Raw genomic sequence first — 23,244 nt, forward strand, 5'->3', positions numbered from 1 at the left:
CCTGTGTGTATGTGCACCTGTAGGTGTGTGCGCCTGTGCATGCATACACCTGTGTGTGCACCTGTGTGTATGTGCACCTGTGCCTGCACCTGTAGGTGTGTGCACCTGTGCATGCATACACCTGTGCGTATGTGCACCTGTAGGTGTGTGCACCTGTGTGTGCACCTGTGTGTATGTGCACCTGTAGGTGTGTGCACCTGTGTGTGCGCCTGTGCATGCATACACCTGTGTGTGCACCTGTGTGTATGTGCACCTGTAGGTGTGTGCACCTGTGCATGCATACACCTGTGTGTATGTGCACCTGTGCGTGCTCACCTGTGTGTGTGCACCTGAGTGTAAGCCTGTGCGTGTGCGCGTGCACCTGAGTGTAAGCCTGTGCATGTGTACACCTGTGTGTGCCCCTGTGTGTATGTGCACCTGAGTGTAAGCCTGTGCATGCATACATCTATGTGTGCACCTGTGTCTGCATGCACCTATGTGTGTACCTGTGTGTATGTGTACCTGAGTGTATGCCTGTGCATATGTGCACCTGTGTGTATGCCTGTGCATGTGTACACCTATGTGTGCACCTGTGCGTACGTGCACCTGTGCGTGCACACCTGTGTGTGCGTCTGTGCATGCACCTGGGTGCATTAGGGGTAGGGAGGGGGAGCCGGCAGCTCTGAGTGGCCCTTGGGGTAGGGAGTGTGTGGTGAGCCCCACACCTGAGCACCAGGTACTATTTTAGGCACTAGGGATGCAACGCTGAACAAAACAGTCAAAAAGCTTTGTGGCCCTAGAGTTTGTGTTCTAGAGAATGAGGACAAATTCTGACCCCGATAAATAGGTGACACACTTGGGGGGGGGGAGCCATAAACGAATAAATCAGGGAAGGGGCCGGGGAGTTGTGATCTTAAATGCAAATGTCAGAGAAAGAGCCTCTGGGAAGTTGGTGTCCTAGGAAGGCAGCGTTTCTCCACCTCAGCGCCGTCGACATTCGGGTTCTGCTAACCCTTTGCTGAGGGCCGTCCTGTGCGGGGCGGGGTCACTGGCTTCAGCCATTAGAGGCCAAGTGCACATCTTCCGGCTGTGACAAGCCCTCCCTGGTTGTGACAACCAGAAAGCTCTAAGGACCGTCAGATGTCCCCTGCGGGGACTGGCCGCCAGCTGAGAACCAGAAGGTAGAAGGTGGTGGAAGGGCAGCCGGGGCACAGGGGACAGAAGAAGGCACATGGGCGACGCACGGGACGGACGGCAGGCGTGCATCGGGGAAGGGCCTGTACCCCACTAAGGGTTTGTCCAGAGTTTAAAAGGGTTCTGGGATTCACACTCCGTTGTAAGCGTGCGCCCCAGGTGGAGACGGCACCTTCCAGGTGGAGACGAGCTCTCCGTGTTGGCAATGTCCCTTCGGATCCCTCTGCCCTCTCCTCCTGCTCGGGGCGAGCCCTGGTCATCCCGCTTCCCCGTGGGCGGGGCCGGAGGGGGGTCCCCAGACAGGGGCAGGGCGAGGAGAGAGGCCAGTGCCCTCATCCCTCTGGGCCCTTCCAGCGAGCTTGCGGGTCGACAGCGACTGCACTGTCCACCAAGGTGCCCGCTCCCCGAGGTGGCACCCCTGACCTGGCTGAGCCCATGCTGTTCTGCAAGCTGCCCCCACCTGGCCCTTCCGGTGGTGCCACGTGCCCCGGTGTCCCGGGGCTGCCGTGACAAATGACCACACACTGGGGTGCTGAAGGCAGTGCTGTTCTCCCACAGCCCCGGAGGCCAGAGGCCGCTCCCTCTGAGGGGCCCGGGGGTCAGGTCTCCAGCTCCCGGTGGCTGCGGTCCCTGCTGCTCCTCGTGGCCACATCTCCCCGCGTCTCCCTGTGTCCCCACATCACCTCCGAGCGCTGGCGTCTGCGTCCTGGCCTCTGTGTACGCAGACTCTAGTCCTCTGGCGCCCGCCCCCCGGGCTGGTAATGACCTCACGTCAGCCCAGTACGTCGGCGGAGACCCCACTTCCAGACCAGTTTCATTCAGAGGCCCCGAGTGGACGCGGACTTTGGAGGATGCCCCTCACCCCTCCATCCCTGTACCTCTCGCGGGCTGAGCCATCACCTGCCGGTTTCCCGTGGTCCTGTCTACACCTTCGAAAAGAGTCCCTTTGTCATGCCGTCCTCTGGGCCGCGCGTAGCATCCATTCCCTGCCCAGGTTGGGACTGACCCAGCCCCAGGCTCCCTGGGGGTAAACGAAGAGACTGGGGCGGGGGTCCCTCGTGGAGAGGCTGTGGACGTGATCCTATCAGGCTCACTGGCCAGCCGCCTCCGTCAGCCCCTTCCTGTCCCTGCCCACCCGCCAGCAGGAACGGAGGTGACCCAAGGCCCACATGGCACAAAGAGCGACCCCAGCCCCGTCGTGAGAGGCCGCCCGGGAAGGCAGCACGGTCCCAGCCGTCGGCCGATTCCCGCAGCAGCGCTGCTCACAGACGCCGGCCTTCGCCCCACCGCCCCACGCGGGCACGCCGCCGCCTCAGCGAGCCCCGCTTTCTCGTCTACGCAACGGGATCGCGGCCGCGGCCCGTAGCTCCAGAAAGGACCCGCGTGAGGAAGGTGCCACGCAGATGTGAAACAAGGCACTACTACTGCACAGGGCCGTGCACTCTTGTGTGTGAGCAGAGCAAGCACACGTGTGTGCTCGGGAGTGTAGGGAATGTAGATCTGAGTTTTTGTATCTGAATTTAATTTCTACTTCCAGCCCCCAGGCTCCTAAGCAGGAAAAAAAAAAAGAACCGCTAAGCCAGGAGTTTGATTTCTAAACATATTACATGAGATGCTAACTAAGATCCAAGTGGAGACGTTGAATAAGCAGTTGGGTTCTGAGAGGAAGCTGGGAGGCGTTAGCACCGAGGCGGACGCACTAAATTATTCCCAGGTTGAGACCCTCACCCTCAAGGTGATGCTTTGACCACGTAGGACCTCTGGGAGGTGCCTGGGCCATGAGGGTGCAGCCTTCGGGGATGGACTTCGTGACCTCCTAGGAGAGACCTCAGAGCCCTCTGTCTCCCCTTCCTCCATGTGAAGACACAGCGACGAGATAGGACAGTCTCCCACCGACACTGCTGGCTTCGTCATCTGCGACCTCCAGCCCCCAGAAGTGTGAGAACCAGGTGTCTGTTCTTTACCCCCCACCCGTGGTACTATTCCCGGACAGCAGCCCGAACGGACCAAGACAGGAAATGAAGACGCCGTGGAAACAGAAGAAGGGAAGGAAACTGCGTTACTTGAAGGAGTGAGTCTCCGCGTGTGGTCTCCAGATTTGTGGTCCCCAGCGTCAGCACCCCCAGGACCTTGTTAGAAATGCAGGTGTGGGGGCCCCAGCGGGAGGTGAGACTCTGGGGGAGGGTCCAACAGTCTTTGCATCGACCTGCCCTCTTGATGCTCAACTTTGAGAACCTGCTTGGCTATTTTCTCAGTCAGAAGTCACGTTGGAAGTCAATGGTTGACCAGCAGGCTTTACTCTCCCTATGGAAAGTGGTCCCCGAGCGGATCCTCAGGGAAAGGTGACGTCACCAGGAAGGTGTCAAGGCCCAACGTCAACAGAAGATGTCTGCCCACCATGTGCTGCTAAGCCAGACCCATGCTGGCCTCTCCAGGTCCCAAGAGCAGACCTCAGTGGCTGGGTCAGTGGCCATCATGCGTTCAAAGTAGATACTCTCAAGGTCAGAGTGGGCAGAGGCCAGCGGGCAGCCTTCTCAGCAGGAGGCCCATCCACCGTGAAAGATGAAAAAGAGTCCCAAACAAAGCCAAGGGACTGAAAGGATTCCTTTGGGTTTTCGGTTCCTCTTTTTTTTTTTCTTTCTTTTTTTGCAGATAAGCCAGCTCATATTGTGATATTGTGGTTCCCACTTCTAGCCACTTAGGAGATGATTAATGCATCCAGAGACTTCCCCAGACATTTATGACACCTTCAGGAATAGCAGTGACAATGGCTCTATCATGCACCGCAACTCCATACCCTTGGCGTTCCTCTTAATTATTTATATATTCTGGATCAGCCAGGTTCCCTCCCACCAGAGCTCAGGAAGGTAATAAATGAGGAAAGTCAATGGTCTGTAAATTACAACATTGATTAAAGAAGTGATTACTGATATAACTCTTGCTCGGCTATTATGCTAATGCTTGCCCAGATCCAGGACAGTGTTTCCATGCTAATGGCAAGTCAGGGACAGCAACTAAAATTGGCTTCCACCCTTAATCAGTAGGTAAACATTTTTAAACCACTCTTGACCGTGAGTGAGAAGGACCCATCCGTGTGCCCCCCTCCCAGCTGCTCCTGCCTCTGTCCCCGGCAGATGGAGGAAATTCGCTCAGCCCAGCCCTCACCAGCTGCCCTTCCAAACAGAAGTGAGAGTTGGAGATGAAAATTGGGCCCGGGGTAGCCATCCATAGTTCCCGGAGGCTGGGGAAAGAGAGGGTGATCGCGCAAGTTCATTGCTCAGCGTCGATGTGATTTAACTGAGTCCACAGACCCCACGAAGGAGATGCTGCTTCTTCTAGAGTGTGCACAGTCTCGACAGGAGACAGAGAAGCAAATTGGCAATTACAGCTTGGTATGTTAAGTGCTATGTGAGGAGTCCATGTGTGACTTCATTAACTCTGGAATGTCACACAAAACCATAGGTATATGCATTTCCATAGCAAGAATGAGCTTGACTTGTGTTCTCGAAGGAGTCGGTGACCCCAAAAAAGTGAGGAAACACTGCTTGAGACCTTTCTGGAAGCTTTCAAGTAAACTTCTGTGTTTCCACTGATCTTGGCTCCATCATGTCTCAGTCTCTGATCACGACTCCCCTCACCCTAAGATCATCCTTCTTTGGTTGTCTTGAAGCAGGTATTCCCATGAAGATAGGGTTCAGTTCATTCATCCATCCAGCTCTCCATCAACCCATCCATCTATTCATCCACCTGCATCTATGTACACACACACAATCCATTCATCCACTCATCCATCCATCCATCCATCCATCCAACCATCCAATAATCCATCCACTCATTCACCCACCAATCCATCCACTCACCTATCCATCAATCCACCCACTTATCCATCCATCCATCTATCCATGCACCTATCCATCCACTGACCCACCCATCTATTCATCCATCCTCTCATCTATGCATCCACCCCCACATCCATCCATCCATCCATCCATACGTACGTACATACATACATACATACATACAGGCATTCGTCCATTCAGTGTCCACTCTGCCAAGCTGCTGCTTCTTGAGCATCCGGTGTGAAGAACCAAGGCATCAAAGATTTTAAAAAGATGTACTTCCTTCCTTCAAGTATCTCATAGTTTGGTGGTTGATCTGGACACACCAGGCCAGTATAAATCATATCCTATAAACTTGAATATGCAAGACATGTCATTTCTTGAAAACCCAACTGGATTTCTCTTCTCAATTTTCAATTCATTAAGGCTGCAGAACATAATCCCAGTCTAATTTCCAAGAGATGTAACTATTATTGCCCAGGCCTTGGGAGCAGGGGCTTGTAGTCTTCACATGTTCTGCTTACGTTCCCTAGGGGCATACGGCCCCTCCCCTGTCCACGGAGCTCATCCAGCCAAGATGTCCATGGGGCTGTGTGTAGATTCATCTCCCTAAGGGTTTAGACTCTGGAACACGCAGTCTTAATGCTTGCAGACTTTTATTTTATTTTCTATATGTTTGTTTTGCTTTGTGCTCTATCTTATCTCTTTCCTGAGGCAATGACACGGTACGGCCTCGAAAAACAAGGGAAGGAATACACAGGTAGGGAACATGCTTTGGAATGGCCGCGCTGCCCTTCGCAGGATAAGCAGTTACGATACAAATACATAAACCATCTTGGGGGTCGGGGAGGTGCCTGGCCAGGCCAGCAGGGAAGGAAGGGTGTTCCTAGGCAAAGGGAGTCCCGCGTGCAAAGGCCCGGTGTCTCCGAGACTGTTGGGGCTGTGCGTGATGGAGGGCGAGTGAGTCGGGTTGGAGAGGAAGGCAGTACAAACCGTGCAGGGCCTCGGGGGCTGGTTGGGGTGACACGTGGGTGTGGCCCATTTTTGAGCAGACATCACCTCTGGGCCCCACTCAGAGTTCGGCCTCAACTGTGCATCCGTGCAGGTTTCAGCTCACGTAGGGCCGGTACCGCCTTCCACCTGGAGCTACCGCCGTCTTCTATCCCGGGGCCTTCTCGGCTGCCATGCGCCTGTGTCTCAGCCTGGAAGTGCAGGGCAGTTAACACGCAGGGGCAGTGAGAGAGGAGCTGGGAGATAGTATTCCTGCCCCTTATCCTTCAGGCGGACAAGTTTGTAGGCTTTCATGAGGTTCCAGAGAAACTGATTCACAGCAAAAAAAGAAAAGAAAGAAAGAAAAACACACCTCCTCCCACACTCTGCTCCCAGAGCCACCTCCCGGGTAAACCAAATGCACTGAATTCTTGTCTCAGGCTCTACGTTGGGAGAAACCTAAATTAAGCATGCGTGCTTTGCGGAAGGAAGGAAGGAAGGAAGGAAGGAAGGAAGGAAGGAAGGAAGGAAGAGAAAAAAGGACAATGAAGAAGGGTGGTCTCCAGACCCAGTGACCTTTCTATCCCCTTTCTGTCTTTGAAGGTGTCTGACGGCTGTGATTACGTGTTTGTCAACGGCAAGGAGATAAAGGGCCAGGTGGATGCGGTGGTGAACTTCACCTACCAGCACCTGAGTGCCCCCCTGCACATCACCGTGTGGGTGCCCCGACTGCCTCTGCAGATCGAGGTCTCGGACACAGAGCTGAGCCAGATTAAAGGCTGGAGGGTCCCCATTGTGGCCAGTAAGAGGTGAGCCCAGGATGCGAGGATGTACCAGAGGGGCGGTGACAGTGGTTTTAGTTACCGACCACACCACCACCGACGGAGCCAGCATGGCCCCGCACGCGGCAGACGCCGGTACAATGCTTGATTACATTTTCTCCAGGCTAGCCGAGGCCCAAGATAACCAGCCAGGAAGGAGCCTGGGAAGCGGCGGGGTCCTCATGGCCCCCAGGCCGCGTGCTGTCTGCACTTGGGCTTCTCGTAGACTCTATTCCCCCCGCAAAGTGAAGTGACAGAAGAGACAGATTTTTCTAGCCCCTCGGCGCCCTGGGGAATCTGAATTTTGGGTTATTTTCTCTAAGCCAAACAGTGATTCCTTCTTCTGTGCTTTGTGAACATCCATAAGCTTGATAAGCACCGTGTGCACCAAATTACTACATAAAATTTAACTGCACTTATATTGGACTGTGGTATTACTGTTTGCTCTTTAAAAAACGGCTCTTTATTCTGTGTGACTCTGGGGAGGGCAGACCTGAGTCTTTCTGCCACTTTCTAGCTCTGTGAGCTTGGGCAGGGTCCCTAACCTCCCTCCCCAGAACATAAGAATAATAACATAAGTGTTATGAGATTAAGAGTCCATACGTGGGCAGCTTGAAGGTCACATCTCAAGAGAGTAATACAGCTCTGCCCAATAGGACCTGCTGCAGTAGTGGAATGTTCTAGAACCACATTCTCCAATATGGCGGCCACTAGCACACATGGTTATGGAGCACTTGGTTTATACCTTGCGTGCCCACGAAGTTTAAATTTTTGATTTACCTCATTCTTATTCATTTAAATTAAATTATAAATGGGCACATGCTACCTATTTATTGGACAGTGGAGGCTTCCTAAGTATTAGCTCTTAAGCCGTTTGTCAGTAAATGTCTCCAGGAAAGACGTCTAACCCTCGGTGCTGCCTGTTAACAGCACTCCCGTGGGGCCCTGAGGCCCCCGCCTGGAGGTTGCCCCGTGGAGGCTGGGCGGGCTCCTGTCCGTCTGGCCTGGGACTCGAGTGTCCCGGCCCTTTCCCGGGACCTGAGAGCTCCTCGTCCCCCCAAGGCCCACACGGGAGAGCGAGGATGGAGACGATGAAGAGCGCCGGGGCCGAGGCTGTGCCCTGCAGTACCAGCACGCCGCCGTGCGGGTGCTCACGCAGTTTGTGGCCGAGGGCGCCGGCGCGTGGGGCCAGCCCAGCCGCCTGCTGGGCCCCGACTGGCAGGCGGACGTCACCCACCTGGTCGCAGACTTCATGAAGCTGGAGGAGCCTCGCGTGGCCACGCTCCAGGACAACCGGGTGCTGGTCGGGCGGGAGGTCGGCATGACCACCATCCAGGTAGGGGCCGGAGCTCGCCGCTGCTGCCCTGAGCGCCGTGCCAGGCACGGGGGGCGGCTCCCAGGAAGGGCGGTCGTGGTGCCCAATTCCTGGCGCCCAGGGCGGCATCCCCGGGGCACCAGAAGGTGAGCGAGGACCAGCCCCGGGGCTCCCAGCGTCCTCATGAGCAGAACTGGGAAGACGATGGCCACACCCCCTCCGCGCCTCACACGTCCCCCCTCTCAGCGCTATGCCCTCCATTCCCCACACCCGCCAGCCCCCGTCCTGCCCCTCACCCCCCGCCCTTCATCCCGCTGTCCACACCTACATCTCCTATGCCTCTCAGAAGCCCCCTCCCCTCCCTTGCATGCTGCTCACGCCCATGGCCAGGGGAGGGTGCCTCCCTCCTTCCCATGAGGCATTTAGTCATTCCGCCATGGATCCATCCAAAAAACTCTCTTCAAAGTCCTACTATGCTTTTTGTTCAAGGAAACGCATATGACAGGGAGTGATGACCCTTTTCCGAAGTGACTGCACCCTCTGGGGGGAGAGTAGGCTATGATTCAGTCCCCCCACAATTAATCCCGTAGTTCAAGTTCAGGTCCCACAGTTAATCCTGTAGGTCAAGTTCATTTAGCACGTGATTCAGGTTGCACAAAGTCAAGTCTTGTGTGACTCTTCGTGAGCCTGGTCAGCAGGATTGCCATGCACGGTTAACCAAGCTGTGCATCATACTAGAGCGCCTCATCCCAGTGAGAGGGGTCATTTCCCTTTAAAAACAGAATGGATTTTAATATCGATTGTCATTTCCCCACAGAGCTAAAGTGTCTTGGGGAGGGCGGCTTTATCTGACCCTTGCAAAGGCATGGCCTGGGCTGGTGTATCTCTAGTGAGGGTGTGTGGCTCCTCCCCACCGCCCCCCACGCTGCCCCAGGCCTGGGGGAAGGAGGAAGTTGCCGGGGAAGCTTCCAGAATCTGGGAATCAGTCTTCCATCCTGTCCATCCCACAGGTACTGTCCCCGCTGTCAGACTCCATCCTGGCAGAGAAAACGGTCACCGTGTTGGATGACAAGGTGTCAGTGACGGACTTGGCCATCCAGCTGGTGGCCGGGCTGTCTCTCACCCTCCACCCCAGTGCAGAGGACAGCAAGACCATCACAGCGGTGGCCACCGCTCAGGAGCTGCTTCGGACTCCCAAGCAGGTGGGGATGGTTCTAGAAGGCAGAGGCCTAGAGGCGCAGGGCAGTTGCTGTATCTGACTCAGCAAGAGGGGCAGGAGGAGGGAGGCACGGGGCAGGGTAGCCGACCCAGTGATGGGGGCTGTGAAAAGCCACAAGGCTGCGGCATGCCAGTTACAGGCTCTGCCATGAACCAGACAGGTGACGCCCAGTGCACAGGTGGGCGCTAGTGACTTCCTGTTGCCACAGGCTCGGTGGCTTACAGCAACACCCACTTATTAGCTCAGCTCGGTGGGCCGGGGGCCCGGGGTGGGGAGGGGCTCAGCTTGGTGGGTCGGGGCCCTGGGCGGGCTCAGCTCGGTGGGCCGGGGGCCAGGGGGAGCTCAGGGCCCACAGGCTGAGAGCAGAGAGAGCTGGCGGACTCTTCCTGGCGTGTTCGGGGAATAATCGGTCAGCCTCCATGCTTGTTCGTGTCGCTGCACTTCTGTGACAGGTGTCTGTGTCTTTGCCAGCTGTTCTGTGGCGGGGGGGGGGGGCTTTCTCGGCTCCCTAAGGCCACCCATGTTCCTTCTCATTTCCCAAAACCCATTATCTTCGAAACCAGCAACGTGCATGGAGTCCTTTTATGCCTTAAATCTCTAACCTCCCCTCAGCTGTCAGCTAGAGAAACCTCACTGCCTTGAAAGGATCACGTGTCTACACGGGGCTCACCCACATAATCCACGCAGATCTCCCTATCTTAAGGTCGGCTGCACCACAGAACACAGCATAATCACGGGAGTGGCATCTCATTGTATCCCCAGGCTCCAAAGATCAGGGCGGATCATTCCGGAAAGTGTGTGAAGCTAGCTGACTTGGCTCCAGTGTGTCGGCAGCAGGGTCCTGGGGAACATTCACATCCATGTCAGGCCCCCATCGCTGGCTTCCGACTCCCCTCTCCTGGGGGTGTGCTGTTCTCTACTCTCTACGGAGCCCAGCAAGGGGAGTGGAGGAAAGTGGGGAGACAAGGCAGAGAGCACGGAGCTATTTGCTGAGATTGGGTAATTCATTAGGGGATGATTGGCATCACAACCTTCCTGGCTGGGGGGCAGGGGCCCCGACCCCCATCCAGTGTCTCCCATCTGTCTTCATCGGCTGATGGTGATTGGAGGTCCCCGCGCTGACTCGGGGGGATTTATGGATGTAGATCATTCGACTTGCAGACACGACTCTGGAAAGGATGGAGCTCTAAATCATCCCTGGCCACGCGTTGTTTTAAGTCATTCCCAATTTCTCATCTTGGGGGAAATGTGTTGGCTCCTCCTGGGCAAGTGCTGCCTTCCAGCCTCACCGGAACGAGCTAATGGAGGGACCCAACGCTCAACCACACAGCAGCGCTGCTGCAGACGGACCTGGGCCAGCCCGCGGGGTTCTGAAAGCGTCATTTGGATCGTCTGCCATTCGGGGGGCTTGTTTTATGTGAAGTTCTTTCTCCATCTACAGTTTGTGAAGAAAAATTAGTTCAGGACGGAAAGTCAAGGAAGATGAACCTGCAGACCGTGTGAAGAGTGTCGTTATCCTAGGCCTTGGCGTGTGGAAGGTTGGCACCTTGCTCTTGATATTTCAGCTCTGAAATCCAAAGTCGGGAGGATTTTTACATCCATAAATACTAGGGCGATAGCAGATACCTTGCCTGCGCCTCGTCTGTTCTCAGAGTCAGGACAGAAGGATGAAATGAGAAATCGGCCAGCATCAATGCATTCGATTTAGCCATTAGAAGGGGACTTGCCAGTTGCTGTGGACAGAGGGGACGGGGGGGGGGAAGCAAAGTCACTGAGCCATGTCACCTCAGTTTTGATCCCCCAGAAGCTGAGCCTGCCACGAGGCTTCACGATCAAGGACGCAGGCTCCAGCAGCGCACGGCGGTGGCCTGCGTCTTCTGGAGAAATCACCAGCCGGTGTTGACCGGGGCCTGGGGAGCTGGGATGCGTGTCACATCTTCTGTCAGTCGTTGTTGAGGGCTGTTTGGGGGGGGTGTTCATTCCTTGGCACTTCTGGCTCCAGACACGACCACACAGGTCCCGGAGGCCAGGGAATGCCTTCAGACAAAACAATCTTGCAGAACTGACCGCTGGAAGCTGAGCGGGCAGACACCGAGAGGGGTGGCCGACAGTGAGCGCTGAGCTGTCCTGAGATTTCGGGCACGGCCTCACCCCCTCCTCTCATGCAGCGGGTGCTGGCTGGGCCTGCAGTTACTAGGGACAAAGACCAGACCCTGGCTGGGTCCAGGCAGACATGGGTATGTATCAGTTCATGCCCGGGGAGCTGTCTTCAGGTCAAGCTAGATCCAGTTGTCCTGAATGCTAGAGAATGTCCAGGCACTATTTCTGTGGATACCGCTGTCCCCCATTTGCCTTCTCCATAGTCGTTCCCTGTGGAACTTCTCACCGAAAGCTGTCGGTCGCTCTCATACTATCCTTCCTTTCTCCCATCATACCTTTCGAGTGTCCCATTTCTTTGTATTCCTGTGATTGTGTTTTGGGTAAATTCCTTAGCTCCGGCTCCCTGGACGCTGACTCTCTTCCCAAACGTGTCTAATCTGCTTTGCAAACTAGCCGTTGGGTAATTTCAACGGGAGCACTGTTTCTAGGAGTCCTCTCCACACCTCCCCCCCCCACCCCCCGCAGGGCTCGCACTCTGAGTGGGGAGGACTCGGTGCTCCAAAGGGAAGCTGGTGTTCAGCCCCAGCCAGAAGAGAGGGATAGGAAGGGTCTGGGCCAAGTAGATGTCCGTCTCAGACCCTGGGGTGGGGGGGTTCACACTCTCACTTTCTGTTGGGGAAACAGGATTGTTTACACAAAAATGGACCAGGAGAAATAGTGCAGCAGTGCATTTAACTCACAACTCACGTCAGATTCTCGGCCCTCGGTCGTCATGTCCAGAGGCCAGGACCAGAGGGGGTACAGGATCCTTGACTCACAACAGACCCCTGGGGTCGGTGTCGGACGTGGGCTTCTGACATGTGTCCCTAAACGTCTGGTCTTAGACAACAGGGGAGAGTTCCAGACACATCAAAAGTATCGTGCTGAGCGTCGGCGGTGGCGAGGACTGCCGGACCGACCGCCGGGCTCAAACCCCGTATTGTGCCACTTCCCTGACCCCCCCACCCATGCTATCCATGATCCCGCCCCTCACCTGCAGCATGCGAAGCTGTGATAGGACAGTACCTACCTCGGGTGTCGCTCTGAGGGTAAAGTGACTCCGGGCGCAGAGGACGCAGGGTGCGGGCTCCCGGGAGGCGCAGCGGCCAGTGTGGCGGCTGGAACACGGGGGTGCTGAGGTCGGCCGCGTCCCAGCGCCTGTGAATGCCTCACCTCGGGGGGCCAAACAGACTTCGCAGATGTGAGCAGGGATCCCGAGGTAGGGAGATTATCATGGGCCGTCCAGGCTTGGCAGCAGGCTGGACCCCCGTAAGCGAGGTGGGAGCCCCAGCACGGCTGCGGGGGTCTGCAGGCTCCACGCCGAGTCTGGGGATAAAGCCGTGGCGGCATCTCAGGAGGCTTCCTGGCGGGTTTCCCCAGCCGTACCTGCGTGTCTGCCTGCGTTCTTATTCCAATCACAGCGATTCTCTGATCATGATGTAAAACTTGAATGTTTCCTCCTCAGACCCGTCAGCCCCCAGGCCTGGATTTGTGTCCAGCTCCTGACTCCTTGGGGTCTGGTCTGCGCCGCGGGCAGGCTCCTAAGTGGGCGGACCCCACGCTGCCGACCTCCTAACGGCCTCTCTCCCCGCAGGAAGCCGTGGTCAGCACGTGGCTCCACCTCAGCGACGGCTCGGTGGCGCCCCTCGACATCTACGACACCAGGGACTTCGCCCTGACGGCCACCTCCCTGGACGAGGCCGTCGTGTCCATCCCCCAGGCCCGCTCCCCCAGGTGGCCGGTTGTGATGGCCGAAGGGGAAGGCCAGGGGCCCCTGGTCCGTGTGGACATGACCATCGCGGAGGCGTGCCAGAAGTCCAAACGCAAGAGCGTCCTGGCCGTGGGCGTGGGCAGCGTCAGGGTCAAGTTCGGCCAGAACGACGCCGACTCGAGTCCCGGAGGGAACGGCGACGAGGGCGAGATCAAGAACCATGCCAGTGACCGCCGGCAGAAGGCTCAGGAGCCCGAGGGGCCCCCGCACGGCGGCTCGTCCGTGGAGCGCGAGGAAGGCGCCCTGCGCAGGGGCGGCACCACGGCCCGGCCGCCGCTGGACCGCAGGGTAGTGACGAGCGGCCGGCCGGACTTGGGCAGGCCGTCCGGGGAGGGCCCCCTGCAGAGCATCCCCTTGGACTTCACCAACTTCCCGGCCCGGGTGGACGTGCCCGGCGCGGGGAGCGGGCTGGGGGCCAGCGACCTGGTGCAGACGCCCCGGGGCCTGAGCGACCTGGAGATCGGCATGTACGCCCTGCTGGGCGTCTTCTGCCTGGCCATCCTCGTCTTCCTCATCAACTGCGCCACGTTCGCCCTCAAGTACCGGCACAAGCAGGTGCCGCTGGAAGGCCAGGCCTCCGTGACCCACTCGCACGACTGGGTGTGGCTGGGCAACGAGGCCGAGCTCCTGGAGCACGCGGCCGAGGGCTCCCTGCCGCGAGACGAGCACACGACGGCCCTGGACCGCGGGCCGGGCAGCAGCGAGGAGAGCGGCCGTCTGCTGCTGGACGGCGGCGCCCAGCAGCACGTGCAAGGCCAGGTGCACAGGCCGGACCCGGGGGGCGGGCGGGCCAGGGACCCGAAGCCCGAGCCCCTGCACTCGCCCACCTCCAGAAGGAAGAAGGTGAAGTTCACCACCTTCACCACCGTCTCGCCGGACAGCGGCTGCCCCACCGTGAACTCCATCCTGGGCGGTGGCGGGGGCGAGGACATCAAGTGGGTGTGCCAGGACGTGGCCGCGGGCGCCCCCCGGGAGCTCAGACACTACCTGGAGAAATTCAAGGAACAGGCATAGGCCCCTCGCTGGGCTCCACAGCGGGTCCGGCTGCAGGGCGTCCCCTTCCCACCAAGAGGCTGCGCGAGTCCTGGGGCCTCTGAGAGGGGCCACCTGTCTTTTGTAGCAGGGACTTTTCTAGCCGTCGATGATGGCAGTTTCGAGTTGGCTTCAGCGGAGCCAACTCTGGGTGGGCCGCTGACCGAGCCCCCGAACTGCAGCAGGGCCCACACTAGGCAGATGATTTTACCAGTCGAAACATAACCCAGACAAGCTACCAAAAATTATTTGTTAAAAAAATGCAAAAAGACAAATAAAAAGACAGAAGGAATCATCTCTTTATTTATATTTCTAATAAAGTAGCAAAATCGGCAACGAGCTCCCGCTGAGAGACCATTCCCGTCCGAGTTCAGTGTCCCCGCTTCCGAGGCCGCGCAGCGAGGAGGAGTCGGTCCCGAGCCCCGGGGGCCTCTGGGCCTGAGGAATCAGGGTTTTCAATCTTTCCTTGATAATCTTCTCTCCATTTTCCGCCCTCCTTCCAACAGGTTTTCTCTGTGTCCTAAGTTGCCATTTGATTTGTAGTTAATGTTTATTTCCAAGCACCAGATGGTACATTTTCCCTAAATCAAACACACTTTATACATCAGGTGAATTCTTAGAAACGGTCTGCATTTACACATCCTTTAAGTAGTAAGTTTGACGCTTTTCGGTATCCCCTCCAGCCTTGTTGACATCTGCCCGCCGGGGTTTAACACTCAAAGGGGGAGGGGAGGCGGTCCCTTGAGCTTGACCTTGCCCTCCACCACACCCACCCCCAGGCCAGAGCCGGTGGGCGGGACACTGCCCCAGGCTCTTCCGAGGAGCCCAGCGGGCCACCGAGTGCGCAGAGCCCGCAGAGCCCGCAGAGCCCGGCCCCCAGGGGCCCCCGTGTCAGGGGAGGTCCCGTCAGACGCACGTGGGAGACCCTCCCTGAGGAAACTCTGCTCCTCCTCGGGCCGTAGATCTGTCACGAGACCCCTGAGGCTGAGACATGAACCAAGCTCCAAACTCTGGGAGGGATTGGAGTTGTTGCTCTGACTCTGTTGGGCGGAGCCTACCAGCCTGGACCCAGATGATAAAAATCTATGTTAGATTGTCAGTCAACTGTGGTTTTTAACGGCCTAATTGTGCAGCGGCACGTTGCAAAAACACACTCATCCAAAGTCGATTGTGTGTGGCAGAGAGGAGCGCCGCGTCCTGAATCCGCCCCTCGGTGACCCCCCAGGCCCGGGGTCCCCGCTCCCAGTAGGCGCCGCTCACCCAGGAGGCTCGTTATTCTTATTTTTTTAAATTACTAAAATCAGTAGCTAAGAAAGGGTCCTTGGAGCCTCGTGACCTTTTCAAAAAAGGTATTTCCAGCACATATTATAGATGGAAAGGAGATATTTATTTATACCTGTGATGCCAATTGTCATTAAAATGCTTTCCATGCCTTGACAAGTCAGTACCTTGTGGGGTGTTTCTTTTTTCAGTTCACTCCGACTTCCTCTCCCCCTAAATGTACAACTCGCTGCAGAAGACACCTGTCTACACGGCCCGAGTGACAACGCAGCCACCAACAACCTCCTCCTTTCTTCCTCTGGGTCCCGCGGCTTCCTGGGACTTCTCGTCCACGGCCGTCCACCCCGGCGGCTCCCACGCCCGCCCGCACGCGTGTCAGGAGGGCTCCTAAAACCCAGGTTGCTGCGGGAGCTCCAGAAACCTCATTCCTGACAAGTTCCGGGGCGACGCGGAGGCCGCGGGTTTGAGATCCGCCCCAGAGAGAGAGGGGCCCTTGACACTGGATGGAAAGGGCTCGAGTCCCATCCAGGGGAAAGGGTTGCTTTTATGGGGACTGTTTTTGTGTTTGTTTGAAGTCTCAGCGGGACCGTGGGGGCTGTTGGTTAGTTGGGGGTAGAGAACGTTTTGGTAGAAGATAAGGTAGGATGTATTTTTTAGTACCAGCTTTATTAAGACACAATTCACTTGCCATAGAATTAACCCGTTTGAAGCATACAATACAGTGGCTTTTTAGTTTGTTCGAAGAGTTGGGCCTCCGGCGCCACACTGATTGTAGAAAATTTCCATCATCCCGAAAAGAAACTCCATGCCCGTTACCGTCACTTCCCATTCCTGGGAAGCCCCAGCTCCAGGAAACCTCTGGATTTGCCCAGATGTGCCGGCATCTTTATCCTGCTGGGAGGCCCCTGACCACTCCCCAAGCAGGGTCATCATTCCCGCAGCGTCACCAAGTGACAGCGGCTCTTCTCGTGCGGAGCTGCCGCGGTTAATGTGACTGTGAGGTTTGCCTAATCAAGGCACCAGGAGATCCCGGTGCCCGCACAGCACGGCTGGACGCTGTGCGGTCAGTGGGACAGCACGGTCTCCAACACCTTGGGTGTCCGTTCCCAAATCCAGCTACCGACCTGACTAGCTCACATGTGTCTTTATTTTTTTAAATGTTTTATTTATTTCTGAGACAGAGAGAGAGAGAGACAGCGTGAGCAGGGGAGGGGCAGAGAGAGAGGGAGACACAGAATCTGAAGCAGCTCCAGGCTCTGAGCTGTCAGCACAGAGCCCGACGCGGGGCTCGAACCCACGAACCGTGAGATCATGACCTGAGCTGACTGAGCCCCCCAGGGGCCTCTCACACGTTTCTTTAAAAGGTGAAGGCTCCAGATAACGGGAAGGAGGGCTCTGGTTGGCGCTCCCTGGGCGTAGGGAGGGATCAGACGCAGCCCCACCGCGTGCTCCTGCAGCAAGCCGGACGGCGGTCCTGGCCAAACACGCATGTGGTCCGTAAGGCGGGGGGACAGGGGGCTCAGGGGACACCCGCTCTGGTGGGGGCACAGCTCAGAGTCCAGTTGGGGTGACTGCTTGGTCCCGTTTCCCCTGGGACTGACTGGCTGTAAAATTGGAAGATCTTTGTTATTTTCCAAGTTAACATAGTGTACGTCTACAGCTTGCATTTCAGGGGCGCCTGGGGGCTCCGTCGGTTAAGCGTCCGACTTCGGCTCAGGTCGTGATCTCGTGGTTTGTGGGTTCAAGCCCCGCGGCGGGCTCTGTGCTCACAGCTCAGAGCCTGGAGCTGCTTCGGATTCTGCGTCTCCCTCTCTCTCTGCCCCTCCTCTGCTCCTGCCCCGTCTTTCTCTCTCTCTTAAAAATAAATTAACATCTAAAAAAATTTTAATATTTTTTAAAAAAGAAAACATACCATTACAGATCTGGCTTTAAAATTTTTTTTCAGTTTTGAACGTAGTGCGTGAGCAAAGTAAAGCATAAGAACAGCTGCTTCTGAGGCGGACGTCCACGCTTTTGTCCTCAGGAGTCTTCTTTCTTCCACAGTTGAGGCCAAAGTGCAAATACTGATTTTCGACGTCACGAACAGGGACGGGCCTGTGGCCCTTGATAGAAGACGTATGGTGATGACGGTCACGTGTGGGGCACAGGCGGCGTGGTGCACGTGGGGCCCCGCCGGGGGGACGGGAGCCCAAGACTGAAATCAAGCCCCAGCCTTGCTGGCCGAGATGCGTCCACCCGGAGGAGAGGCCAAGCCGCTCATCTGAACACAGCACCACCTGCTTGTCAAGCGAGGCATCACGGTGCATCCAGAGGCAGGCGGGGCACCAGGGACGACGGGAAGGGGTCAGGGGGAGCGCCAGCCTCACCTTCCGTGGCCGGGGGCCGGTTGCCTCCATCCAAGTGCTTCTAAGTCGTGTGAAGGCTAAAAAGCAGCTGTTTGAAGGCACCGGAGAGCCGTCCAGGCGTGGGCGTCGCAGGTCAAAGACCCCAGGGCGGTGGGGAGCCAGTGGAGTGAGCCCGTGTGCCACCCACCGCTCTTCTTCTTGGGGGCCAGGCAGTTGGCCTGCGGGACTCAGAGCCTGAACACCATGGCACAGCCCGAGCTGAGAGCAGGCTCGCCGGGCTGGACAGACGGAACCTACACCCAGGCCTGTGAAGGCGGCGCAGCTGTGGACCCAGATGCCTGAGAAGAGGGGCTGCAGGGAAGGGAGCCCTGTAAGCCGCGCGCAATTGCGCCGTGAGGCACTCGCCAGTCCCTGAACTGGGCGTGAATGGGACAGTGACTCGGAATCTAAGGGCAGCAAATGATACAGAGGCGTTAAAGGCTGAGCTGACAGTCGTCTCCCAGTGGGGCTTCTGGTTAAGAGCCGCTGGGAGAATGGATGCCCCCAGGCAGGTAGGAGGCAGGGGTCCCCTAAAAGCCAGGGGTGCTGGGTGCTGGAAGGAAGGGGTGCAGAGTCAGGCGGACAGGAGGCACCTGGGACACAGGTGGACGCCAGGACAGCCTCTGATGGGGACACATGGCTTGGCCGACACGGGGTGGCGTGCCAGCCGCTGGCTGACCCGGACAGACTCCCAGCCCCGCACAGGTGGGGAGAGCGGGAGCCCAGCTCACATCCGTGGAGTCACTCCCTCCCCCACCGCGCTGCTGAGAACGCGGCCAAGTGCACGGGACAGGGCAGCTCTCCCAATGGGCATGTGAGCCAAGTTCTTCACAGCGGCCCAAGTCAGTCAAACCTTTGAACAAATGCTGAGGTTTTGCGTTAGTTTCTGCATCTTGAAATTTCCAGCTGGGAAAACTGCATGGGGCGCCTGGGTGGCTTAGTCGGTTAAGCGTCCGACTTTCGCTTAGGTCATGATCTCGCGGTTCGTGGGTTCGAGCCCCGCGTCGGGCTCTGTGCTGACTGCCAGCTCAGAGCCTGGAGCCTGTTTCAGTCTGTGACTCCCTCTCTCTCTGACCCTCCCCTGCTCACGCTGTCTCTCTCTCTCTCTCCTAGAAATAAATACAACATTAAAAAAAAAAAAAACTGCATTGGGCGGGTTTCCTAAGTGTTTGTTCGGAAAGGCTTGTTAACTCCTTCTACGCAGCAAACGAATAAACAAAAGGAAAACCCAAGGGCTCTGACTTAGCAGCTCTTTGAGGTGTAGATGCTCATTGGAAAGTTTGGATGGAGTAAGGTTTATAAAAAATGCTGAGGAGGAGAGGAAAGTCAGGTCACCCTGTTACGGTTTCTCTTTCAGGGAGAACATTAGATAATGTTTCACAGAGTGAAGCAAATTGGGACATTTTTTTCCAATTTATATTCTACTGACCAAAAATGTCCAAAAGCCTTTTTTTTTCTGTCAAAAAGGGCATTTGGGTGGAAAGAAATTACCAGACTGTGAAATTTCATTGATCTTAAAAACGTGGGTTAAGTTCGGGGTCAGGATTTACATTTTCTCTGATTTTCTCTGTCCTCCGAGTGAGGGCACGGTGGGAACGCTGGGCCCTGTCATCTGTGAGGACTGAGTGCCGCACCTTAGGAGCACGGTGTCAGCCAGGGAAGGAGAGAGCCGTCACGCTGCTGTGACCGGACGGGGTTAGACGGCACAGAGGGTGAAGTACCTTCCCCCGTCCCGTCAGGTAGTACACGCAGAGACCGCGCAGTGGCTGAGACACGAGCCTCTGTAATATGACCACAGACGGGAGCACCGGGGTCCCTATCCGTGTGGAGCCCGTAGTCCCATGGGGGGTGAGGCAGATAACACAGATATGAACAGAATCAATGAGATGATACCAGATTGCAAATAAATAGCGCAACAAAGGACATACGCTGATGTGGTGAAGAATAATCGGGCAGCGTTTGTGGAAGGGACTGCTTGGCAGGTCACGACACAAGACTATTTCTGGGTCACGGTCTGCAGACAAACAAGGGTAGGTGCAAAGGCCCTGAAGCCAGAGGCAGCTGATGTTGCCGTGGAGAACCAGAAATCGCTTGGGGTGGGATGACTCGGAGGTCTGTTGAACACCATCGGGGGACGCCCCACAGCAAGTTCACCCTGGCTCACCAGATCTGATCATGGGATGCTCTTCCCAAATCATCATTCAGGGACATCTGAATGACATCAGATGGACATCTCACTGGTACCTGGGCATGGCAGGAACCTGTTACATCATGAATGTTGGGAATTACTGCATGTGTCAGTGTCCTGGGGCCGCTGTAGCAAACTGAGTGACTTCAGACAACAGAAATTTATTCTCTCACAAAGACAACCTATGGAATGGGAGAAGATGTTTGCAAATGACATATCCGTTAAGGATTCGTACCTAAATTATATAAAGAGTTGATACAGTTCAACATACAAAAAAAAAAAATCCAATTAAAAAATGGGCAGAAGACATGAACAGACACTTCTCCAAAGAAGACATCCAGATGGCCAACAGACACATGAAAAGATGCTCAACATCACTTACCATTAGGGAAATACAAATCAAAATCACAATGAGATATCAGCTCACACCTGTCAGAGCGGCTAAAACCAACAACACAAGAAACAACAGGTGCTCCGAGGATGTGGAGAAGGGAGGACGCTCATGCACTGCTGGTGGGAACGCAAAGCGGTGCAGCTGCTCTGGGAAACAGTCTGGAGGTTCCTCTAGACGTTGAGAACAGAACTACCCTATGATCCAGTGATTGCCTACTGCTTAGTTGCCCAAAGAATACAAAAACACTCATTCAAAGGGATACACGCACCCATGTTTACAGCAGCATTATCTACACTAGCCAAATCAGGGAAGCAGCCCAAGTGTCCATCAGTAGATGAACGGATAAAGAAGATGAGGTGTATATATACAATGGAATATTGCTCAGCCATCAAAAGAATGAAATCTTGCCATTTGCAGCGACATGGACGAAACTAGAGAGTATAATGCTAAGTGAAACAAGTCAGAGAAAGACAGACACCATAGGCTTTCACTCATGGGTGGAATTTAAGAAACAAAACAAACAAGCAAAGGAAAAGAGACAGACCAAAAGCACACCCTTGACTACAGAGCACACCCTGACGGTTACCGGAGGGGAGGCGCTTGGGGGAGGGGTGAAATAGAGGAGGGAGATTCAGGAGTGCCCTTGTCGTGAGCAATGAATGCAATTTCTGAATCACTGTGTCGTACCCCTGGTACTAACACAACACTGGGTGTTGACTATGCTGGGGCGGGGTGGGGGGTCAGAAATTGATTCTCTCGCAGTTCAGGGGCCAGAGACGTCGGGAGGACCACGCTCGCTCCGGAGGCTCCAGCGAAAGTCTTTCTTCGCCTCTTCCAGCTTCGGGCAGCTCCGGGCTTTCCCTAGCTTGGCGCTGCCTCATCCCTATCTCTGTCTCTGTCTTCACGGTGTCTGCTCTGTGTGCTTCCCTGTGTCTCTGCCCTTCTTATAATAAAGGAAGCCAGTCCTTGGATTCAGGCCTTCCCCCTAATCCGTCCTTGCAATTACCTCTGCAAAGACCTTCTTTCCAAATAAGGTCACAACGCGGGATTCTGTCACGAGGAACGCTACTCCAGCCTGAACATACAAGTTGAGGCACACTCGCACCCAGATCCTTGTCCCACAAGAACTCCGCCTGAGACAGAAGACTGTGGGCATTTGCGAATGGGTCACATGTAGGGTTAAGAGAAAGGAAAGACCTTGTGCAACTGGCAGACGGTTCATCTGTTAACCAAGGTCATGATCGAATGGTGAAAACAAATGAAGCTCCAACAAATAACGTGTGTAGAAACGCCTGCGTGGGGCGCTGTGGCCCAGGCCGTAGCAGGGGGCCGGCTCTGTGTGGCTCAGGGTTAACAGCCACCGTCCCACAGCGTGGGGGTATTTGCGTGGGGTGCCGGCTCTGAGTAAGAAGTACTCCTCTCTCTCCGCATTCCCTTCGGGCTGGGGCCTGGCGTAAATGACGTCCTCATTCCAGGGGCCTGGCGTGGTTCTCCACCCAGGAGAGTAGATGCAAACTGCAGCAGACCCCACGATTTATAGAAATCCGGGGACTGAACTGATGCCAACGCACAGCAGGGTTCAAACATATATCAGACACTTTCCAATAAAAGTGACCCATTTCATGAAGAAGAAACACTGTAATCACGCAGAGTCAGAGTTCAAAGGAGCATAGAAGAGCGTATTCCTCATTTCCACTCTAAATGACCATTCTTGCTGTTTATAGCGAGGACACTCATGGCCTCAGGCAGACATGGAAGGTTCCAGAATCTTCTGCCTCTTAACAAATGACCTAAATAATAAATAAATGACTTACTATAGGAAAAGCAAATGGGCTCTCAATTTAAACAACCTCAAGATAAGAAAACTTATTTCCAGTGGAATGTCTTTTAGGCCACAAATTTAGGTCTGCAAAAAAATATAAATTTTTTTTTTGCTATAACTGAAGTTAACTTTTCTTATGAAGTCTTTTACCTTCAGGAACAAGAGTTTAATTTCAAGAAATTCGTATTTCCCCCCTTGCTCCCCAGGAATGCATCTAAGCTCCAACAGGCTTGGGGTCCCATGACACTGTAGGAGAGAGGGGGGAGGGAGGACCCCAGCTGGGGGTCCGTCCATCCACATGGGCACCTGCCGGGCCACTCCTAAACCCAGCACAACCCCCTTCCAGGACTGCTCCCAGCCGGGCTGCTCTGGAATCCACAGGATCATTCTAGGCTTCCCACCCCTTGTGGGGCCTAGAGACGACCTTGCGAGGCTGCCTAAAACCACCCCACACCTATGCTCCTTCTGTGTGCATCAAACCCAAGGCGGCCAGAGAGCGTAAGGGAACTCTCTGATGTAGGTCTTTAGAGATGTCTGCCTTGACAGAAATTAAATTTATTGAGTAAACACCAAGATGCATGTCTCACAGACTCCAGTGCAAGTACTGAAATTTGCATTTGCTACATTTAATTTTTTAACATGACACGGACTAGTCACTGTCCCCGGAGCTTTGCCTTCTTGCAAAAGAACGCCCCAGAGGAGTCTTTAAGAAGTAGGCGGGGGCGCCTGGGTGGCTTAGTCGGTTAAGCGTCCGACTTTCGCTTAGGTCACGATCTCGTGGTTCGTGGGTTCGAGCCCCGCGTCGGGCTCTGTGCTGACTGCCAGCTCAGAGCCTGGAGCCTGTTTCAGTCTGTGACTCCCTCTCTCTCTGACCCT

At 55.6% G+C, this 23,244-nt stretch overlaps 1 protein-coding gene across 1 annotated transcript in view; it reads left to right on the forward strand.

The window, feature by feature from the left end:
• Positions 1 to 14,360, forward strand: part of LOC120243438 (transmembrane protein 132C-like) — a 114,165-nt gene extending 99,805 nt beyond the window's left edge. Inside the window, exons 4-7 of the mRNA XM_039249567.1 lie at positions 6,606 to 6,811; positions 7,886 to 8,159; positions 9,149 to 9,340; positions 13,091 to 14,360. Coding sequence (XP_039105498.1) covers positions 6,606 to 6,811; positions 7,886 to 8,159; positions 9,149 to 9,340; positions 13,091 to 14,281 — 1,863 coding nt within the window. The 3' untranslated portion in view covers positions 14,282 to 14,360. The remainder of the gene's footprint in view (positions 1 to 6,605; positions 6,812 to 7,885; positions 8,160 to 9,148; positions 9,341 to 13,090) is intronic.
• Positions 14,361 to 23,244: the final 8,884 nt, after the last annotated feature.

Source organism: Hyaena hyaena, unplaced genomic scaffold (genome assembly GCF_003009895.1).
Source record: "Hyaena hyaena isolate Hyena2069 unplaced genomic scaffold, ASM300989v1 scaffold_343, whole genome shotgun sequence".
NCBI lineage: Eukaryota > Metazoa > Chordata > Mammalia > Carnivora > Hyaenidae > Hyaena > Hyaena hyaena.